This window comes from Microtus oregoni, unplaced genomic scaffold, assembly GCF_018167655.1.
Source record: "Microtus oregoni isolate MIOR12 unplaced genomic scaffold, Mior012 000002F_ref0000024, whole genome shotgun sequence".
NCBI classification, from domain to species: domain Eukaryota; kingdom Metazoa; phylum Chordata; class Mammalia; order Rodentia; family Cricetidae; genus Microtus; species Microtus oregoni.
The window spans coordinates 24677946-24686047 of NW_024543061.1; the positions used below are offsets into that span (position 1 = coordinate 24677946).

Here is an 8102-nt window from a genome sequence, read left to right on the forward strand (position 1 = left end):
CTGACCTCAAACCTGTGGCTTTCTCCTGACTCAGCCTCCTGAGTACCTGGGATGGAGGAAGGAGTCACCACACCAGGTTTAGAGGGAGAGAAATTCTTATACATAAAATACCAAGGATCCACAAGCTGAGGAGCCACGTGGACAAACCAGCAGTCCAAGGGGAGATGCAAACTGATGGATGACTCACTGAGCAAGAACCAAGGACACTGTAGTCGTAATTAGGTGCTTACACTTTTTATTTCAATTGTATAAAAATAAATACGTTCAAGTACAAACAGAAGACTAGAAGACAATGACAAATACCACGACAGGAATTATCTCTAAGACATGAAAAAAGGGGCTGATGTGGTTTCTTTTTCCCTTTTTCAGTAATGAATATGTTAATTTCAAAACCAGGAAAGAACAGCTAGTGGTTAACTCTGAGATCGTGTGTTGGTATTTTGGGAATCTTATAAAACATCCTTTGTGGACATCCTACAAATGATAGCATCCAATAATGTCCCAATGCTCTCTTCTTGTGGTGACAGTTTGTATGCCTGTAAAGTGAATGACAATCTGTGAGTGCTGGCATGTCCAGTCACTGTTATTACACACATTTATATGTGGCATTATCACTTTACTATGGCATTAATGATTTGAAATGACATATATGTTTAAAATGTTCAAAATAGGTGGTACTCACTCATATCAAATATCCTTTTTAAAAGTTGTAGTTATTAATATAAAAAGCAAATCTCCTGAACACACAAATCACAATTCTATCAAACAGCCCACACTGGTCACTGTATATTGGAAGAGATCCCTTTTCTTATAGTTCTCAGTGACTCCATTCTGAATTCGTTCCACAAACTTGTACGTCCCAGTTTTTCTCATCACAAATACTTTCCAAGGTCTGTAAAGTTATTTTTAGTATTTCTCAACCTCATTTTACTTGTAAGGGTGTTTTGCATGTATGTATGAGTACTGCATGTGCAGTTCCCATGCAGGCCAGAAGATGGCATCAGATCCCCTGGAAATGGAGTTACAGAAGGTTATGAGCATGCTGGGAATCAGACCAATGCCCTCTGGATTAATGGCAAGTGGTCTTAACTGCTGAGTCTCCTCTCCAGTCCCACACTATTTCTTAGACGTTCAAAAGGTAATGGGAATGAGAGGAGGCAGCGATGAGTAAATGCAATAATAGGATTTGTGAAAATGGAATGAACACCATTATTGCATGCTAACTAAAGAGTTAATAGTTCAAAATTCATAACAGTAATGAGCAACCAGCATCAGTGTAATTCATCTACTGAGCTCGTAAAAATGTGCACTACAAACCTTTCTGACTTCTGAGAGCTTTGTTATTTCTGGAAGGCTTTCCAAAGGCACCTGCTCACCTTCCACTTGAGATATTAGGTGTTGTTGGTGTATTTGTTTATCTCCCTCTTCAACGTAAACAATCAGAACCGAAGTGTCCCTTTCTGAGCTACCAAATTTTTTCAAAGCCTCTGAAATCTATGATAAAAAAAGAAAGAAAAGAAAAGAAAATGAGGCAGTGTCTTGTGTGTGGCCCAGTCCCTGCCTGCTCAGTCGGGGTCCCTCTTCTTAATGCACCCCTTGCCCTTCAACACTCCCTTCCAGCCCCTCCCATGGCTGTCCCTGTGCACAGCTGCACTTCGCTCCTCTGGACTACTGGGCTTTGCACATAACCCCCTGTGCCTCTACCTCCAGGTGACCTTCCAGGTCATCATTTGTACTCCTACTGTCTTTCTCTCAGGGCAGCTCAATTTTTGTCTTATGCATCTGCTTCTCTGAGTGCACCTGTCTCTTCTGCCCCTAGAGCTGTGTCCTGTGCAGGGATATGATGTCTTCAGTTGTTTCCAGTGACTCTGTTAATGGTGATTCTGCTGCCGTGCTGACTGCATTTTATAAACTTTACAACCAACTGTGGTTTAATTCTTTTTTTCTTTTTTTTTCTTTTTTCTTTTCTTTTCTTTTCTTTTTTTTTTTTTTGAGACAGGGTTTATCTGTGGTTTTGGAGCCTGTCCTGGAACTAGCTCTTGTAGACCAGGCTGGTCTCGAACTCACAGGGATCCGCCTGCCTCTGCCTCCCAAGTGCTGGGGTTAAAGGCGTGCACCACCACTGCCCGGCTTGTGGTTTAATTCTGCCACAGGCTTCCTAACCTTCCCCTTGATAATATCAGCACGTGGTTCTTACTAACAGCAGTAGTAATACGGAAACTTCATCAGCAGAGTTCAGACGTCTTTGTCATGTCACACAAGGAAAGTCAACACCTCGGTAACTTGCATTTGAACAGCACTCTTGGACTGGGGAGATGGCTCAGTGGGTAAAGCACTCACCACACAAGTGGGAGGATTGTGGTTCAAATCCCTAGCTCCCCTGTAAAGCCAGGCACAATAGCAGTTGTATGAAACCCCAGTGCTCCTACAGCAAGATAGGAGTTGGGGACACAAAAATCCAAGAGCTTGAAGGCCAGATAGCCTGGTGTAGAGAGTGGAGAAAGATAGGGACCTTTGGAAGACGGCAAGGACCACCAGAGGTTGTCCTCGAGAACTCCACAAGAACACTGTGGCGCTAAACACATGAACGTGCACACCTCACACAGACATGCTTTCACTCACATGTGTGGGGTGGGGATCATCCCTATGAGGATTTCAAACCATGGGTTTTTCTATGCCCTGGGTGTGTGAGTGAGCAGGTGTCAACTGCTCTACCAGGTTACAGAAGCTTCTGGTACTGACTATAAAAACACACATTCCATCTCTAGTTTAGAGGGAGAGTGACAAAATGCATCTACACCTCACGCGTTTAGCACGTGCGCTTCTACCAGTTTCTTAAGCAAAAATGCTCAAGACAACGTGGGCAGGGCAGAAATACCAAGCTCATGTAGTTTAAACTTTGATGACCAGGAAACTGACTCCACACTGGCTGCAGCAGTAAACGGCAGGCAGCCTCCACCTCTCTACACAACTACCCTGGCTCAGTGCTAACATCTGTCTTGGAGACTCTGACCCCAGGGCTACACTGCAGGAGGGGGACCTGCTTCCCTGACGAGACAACAGAAATAAAGAGTCACCACTTTACGTTGTTATTAGGGGAGAGGTTGAAGATAATTTCAGTGGACAGAGTTCTTGTCTTCATTTTTCCCAGCTTGTGGAGATGAATGGCTTTGTTTGCTGCCACCAGTATCTGAAATGGATCGACAATCTACCAGAGAGAAAACAAGGATTAGCACAGAGAATCCGCAGCTTCCTGCACCATGTGTCCTGTCTGAGGAAACTCTAGTCCAGCAATAGTGATCACCATTCAGATGGTCTGTATAAAAAGGGCTGCTGCAACACACACACACACACACACACACACACACACACACACACACCCTTGTGTGTAGGGGAAGCCCCAGTCAGTCACCTTATTTGAAGGGCAGGTACCCCTTAGGAGAATGTTTATCTATAAATCTGGCGGGTGTTTTCCCCGCCTTCCCTTTTTTATTTCCTGCTCGTCCCTGGAACCCTGGTTTTGTAAGCTCTCCCCTTCTTCCCCTTAATAAAGCTGATATTAAAGCTAGCCTGGTTATTCCTATTTGCTGGTTGTTTACACCCCTTCACTTGTGTAAAATACAAAACTTCAAAGCTGCAAGATTATTGACGCCTAATACGGAACAGGCCCAATCCTAAACTTCACAGTATTCAATGAAATCAGTGTACTTGTGTAACAGATAAGGTCACCAAGGCAAAGATGCCTGGGGGGGGGGGTGGTGCTTAGTCGTGGCTGGGTTTGGTGTTCAATCCCAGCCCTGTTGTTACCATGTGGGAATCAGGCAAGTTGGTACCTGTCTTACATAGCAGAGGAAAACAATGCAGTTATCCCCTTGAAGGAATACTGACGATCATGTTGGGATATGCACCAAGGACACAACAGTACACATCTTTACGTACCAAACAAAGATGGCTGTGTCTTTCTCAGTCACAGTAGGAAGCTCGGGTCTTAATGTGTGCTATTAACCACTCTGCTTGTGCTGGTTGGAATGAGAATGGTTCCCATAGGCTCCTATTCTTGAATATTTGGTTCTCATTGGTGGATTGTTCAGGATGGACTTGGGGTGCACTGGCTAGTTTTATGTCAACCTGACACAAGCTGGAGTCACTGGAGAGGAGGGGGCCTCAATTGAGAAAATGTCTCAGTAAGATCAGGCTATCGGCAGACATTTTCATAACTAGTTGTTGATGTCCAGCTCATGGTGGGTGGTAGCACCCCAGGGCAGGTGCTCCTGGGTTCCATTAGAAAGCAGGCTGAGCAAGTCATGGGAAACCAGTGTTAAGCAGCACCCCTCCAAGGCCTCTGTGTCAGCTCCTGCCTCCAGGATCCAGCCCTTTGAGTTCCTGTCTGAAGTCCTTTGACAATGAACAGTAATATGGAAATGTAAGTCAAATAAACCCTCTCCTCCCCATGCTGCTTTGGTCATGCTGTTTCATGGCAGCAGGTGTAACCTAACTAGGAAGAAGCTGGTAGCAGGATGGTGGAGTACTGCTACCACAGACCTGACCGTGTTGTGGGGAGGATTGGACAAAGACTTTCTAACTCTGGCCTAGAAAATCCACCAAGAGTTAAGAGATCAGTGCGCTGTTCTGTGGGATCTTGGGAGAGAAGTTGAGAGCAATACAGATGATGGAGGCCCGGCTAGTGAAGTTTCAGAGGAAGCAAAGGCTCTACAGCGCCTTCTGTATGAAAGCTCTGTGGTATCTGGAAGCTGGGACTGAGGAGTCAGCCGTGATTAAGAGACCAGCACTACTCAAAGAAACCTCTGAGGCACTGGGACGATAGATGCTGGCTGGCTGGAAAGGAGAAATTCGCAATAATTAAGAAGAGACCAGTATTACTGAGCCCTTCAGACTATATGCTGTTTCAAACTTAAAACACCAAGTGTGACTTAATCCAATATTTTCTACCTCAATATAAGAGAAATTAAAGGTAAAATTACATATTCTTAAATGCCTGGCATGGTTAATTCATTCTCATATTTTGTACTTACCATATGAGGGTTTATCAATGAACCATTGAGAGATCCTTCCATGGCCTTTTTTCTCAAGTCCCCTGCATTTTTTACATCTTTAAATAACAGAAGTGTCACTCTGCATTCAGGAAACAGGTCCAACTGCTGAGATAACTGCATTTCCTAGACAACGAGGACACTACTGGACAAAAGGAAAAGACCACAGCAGGTTGTTACATGTCAAAGATAGCATCCATTTTCCCCACTGGTTTCCTCTCTGCGTCTCTCTCCTGACAGTCTCTCCATCCTAGACTTGCTCTGTACCTCCATCCCCTGCCTCCATTCCCCAGGACCTAGAAATGCTTGTGAAAATACACTCATCTGTAACCAACTTAACAAAATCCTTACATTCTACTTTCCTGATTCTGTCCTAGCTTCATTTCTGCTGCTGTCATGAAACATTCTGACCAGAAGCAACTGAGGGAAGAAAGGATTTATTTGGCTTACACGTCCAGGACCCCAAAGACAGACACCACAGAGGAACACTGCTTGCTGACTCATTCACTAGCTTCTGCTTAGTTAGCGGTTTTAATGCAATCCAGGACCTCGTGCCCGGGGATTGTGCTGCCCTCAGTGGGCTAGGCCCTTCTACATCACAAAAGTCAAGGCAGTCCACCATGACAGGTCAACAGACCAGTGTGAGCTGCACAATCCCTCAGCTGAGACTCCCTTCTCAGGTGACTCTGAAGGCTATTGTCAAGCTGGCGGTTAGAGTAACAAGATAATCTTATAAACTACACAACTATTAACATAAAAAAATGTCCAGTGAGTTCCAGGACAGTCAGAGCTGCACAGTGAGATCCTGTCACAAAAAACAAAAGCAAAACTACAATGAGCATCTAGAATAAAACCCAAAATATAAATACTACTACCTTCGAAAAGCCTGAATTTTTCGCTGTAGAGATGAGTTAGCCAACATATCTAAGCCCACAACTAAAACAACAAAACCTAAAATGTTACTTCTGTGTTATACTGAACGGTGCACTTCCTGAAGCAGCTTACTGGTGCTGAGCACAGCACAGCTAGTTAACAGTACTTGACAGTTTCTAGTATTTGGCAACAGAAATCACTTCTAAAAGTTGCAACAATACAGGGCCAGAGAGTGGGTTCAGCCATTAAGAGCATCTGCTGCTCTTGAAGATGTCAAGGGTTTGATTCCCATTACTCACGTGGTGGTTCACAACCATCTGTAACTCCAGTCCCAACCAATGTCCTCTTCTGATCACCATTGGTTCCAGACACACAGTACACATAGATATATGCAGGCAAAACATCCATATATATGAAATATTTAAAAACCACAAAACATAAACACAATAGAAAGTTATTTCTGTTTTTCTAGAATTATATCTGAGGGTTTCTGTTATAAAAAAGCAGTTTTGTGAATAATGTCCTGAGAGTTTTTCCATGTTGGCATCGAATTAAGGAAGGATATGGTACGATATGATCAGTATGATCTGTCATGCAAAAACATGAACAGAAAACTGCAGGACACCTAACAAAATACAGACATCTTTAGTACTGAAATTATTAGGTGATTTTTATTGTGCTCTTAAAATATTATGTTGTACATGTTATGAACTTTCTATAGTCATCAAACAAAACCTAAGTACGCATAATCAGGGGAAAAATGATGTTCCCTGTTTAAATATCCATTTCACAAAACCATTTTACTTGAGTGTTTGGCTGCCGGACTCTTGCCTGGTATCTGTGGCAGCCAGAGGAAAGGATTCAATGCAACTAGACTTTTGTGAACTGCAATGTGGGCATTGGGAATCAAACCCTGATTTCTCATAGTATGGGAGAAGAACTCAGAATATTCTGTTCTGGTTTAGTGTAAGAGTCACTTAGGTCAGAAACATGGAATCATTTAATCTTCATCTGGTTTGACGCCTGTAAAATTAATATTGAAATTAGCTCCCAATATGAGAGCTTAAAAAGTGGGGCTACGTGGAGACTTCAGAAGATGTCAAAAATCATTAATCCACTCATGATTATAAAGTTAATGATTTATCTCCAGAGCAATTAGGACTTTGCACTCAAAAATTCTTTAACCAGTAATATTATTATCAAAATAATGGTTTATATCTCCAGAGCGACTCTACTATATATGCAAGTTCTCCTAGCCTTCTAACCTGCTCCCTGACTAGGAGGCAGACAGATCTCTGAGTTCCAGGCCAGCTTGGTCTACAGACTTAAGTTCCAGAACTGTCTTGGTTACACAGAGAGACCCTGCCCCAAAAAACAAAACGAACAACAAAACACCTCACCCCATGAGGTATTAGCAAAATTGTAGTATTAACAACAGAAGGTAGTTCAATGCAAATGCCTCAAACTGTTACACAAGGTCGAGTGCCCGTATCCTGACTCTACCTGCAAACAGAATTCTGACTCACCCCATCAACAGCACCCCAAGAGCGTTCTCATCAAGGGGCCTGCGCACCAGTAATGAAATCCTAGCCTATCAGGATGGTCACGAGGTCCTTCAGGAGTTATCAAAGCTGAAGCAAAAGCCCTAACTTTATGGCACCGGTTTCCACAGGTAGCTTCTGGACCTTGCTTGAGTCCTCCCCCTCCCGATGTCCTGCCACTCTTTTCAGAGGCCAGATTTCCCAACGGGGTGTCCCTGTCCCCGGGTCTTCCTTCCTAGGTCCCTCCCGACAAGGTCCCTGTCCAGGGCACCGCCGGGCAGTTCTCCCACGAGCCTCCCTCCCATCCCAGTGCTGGGGCCTCCCCGGTGCTTCGCGGTCGCATGGGGCTCCTCCTGCATCAGCCTCGGACACCGCCGGTAGGGGGCGCCCAGGAGAGAGGAACCGAGCGGCCTTCCGGCACGACCGGCGATTCTGGAGTTACATTGCTCTCCACCTGAGGCCTGGGAGGGCTCGCGACAAACACTGGCGACAGGAGATTCACGCAACGCCAACAAAACTGTGACGGCGGAGAAAGAGCTTCCATTCGCGCAGGCGGAACCCACCAGCAGTCTTCAGTCCGTACAGGAAGACTGTCCCCTCGGAAACAAATCTCCCACTCCCGGAAGTTCCCAAAAGT

At 44.6% G+C, this 8102-nt stretch overlaps 1 protein-coding gene across 8 annotated transcripts; it reads right to left on the reverse strand.

Moving 5' to 3' along the window:
- Positions 1-359: 359 nt before the first annotated feature.
- Positions 360-8080, reverse strand: Tprkb (TP53RK binding protein). 8 transcript variants are annotated; one of them, XM_041634994.1, is made up of 5 exons: positions 8029-8080; positions 5034-5196; positions 3086-3208; positions 1318-1494; positions 360-536 (listed from the first exon to the last, which is right to left on the reverse strand). In XM_041634994.1, exons 2-5 carry the CDS (start codon positions 5172-5174, stop codon positions 450-452), a joined length of 528 nt encoding a protein of 175 aa, XP_041490928.1. In that variant the 5' UTR covers positions 5175-5196; positions 8029-8080; the 3' UTR covers positions 360-449. The 8 variants fall into 8 exon arrangements, with proteins under 8 accessions (XP_041490928.1, XP_041490920.1, XP_041490939.1 ...); XM_041634986.1 differs by having other exon boundaries at positions 7920-8045; XM_041635005.1 differs by having other exon boundaries at positions 5034-5193; positions 7920-8041.
- Between the last annotated feature and the right edge of the window lie 22 nt (positions 8081-8102).

Excerpts from the sequence above, each read along its gene's own strand:
- Tprkb (XM_041634994.1), bottom strand. The coding sequence starts at position 5,174 with ATGCAGTTATCTCAGCAGTTGGACCTGTTTCCTGAATGCAGAGTGACA. Across the intron at positions 3,209-5,033 it reads CATTGATAAACCCTCATATG|ATTGTCGATCCATTTCAGAT; the intron begins GTAAGTACAAAA and ends TCTCTCTGGTAG. Across the intron at positions 1,495-3,085 it reads ACCTCTCCCCTAATAACAAC|ATTTCAGAGGCTTTGAAAAA; the intron begins GTAAAGTGGTGA and ends TTTTTATCATAG.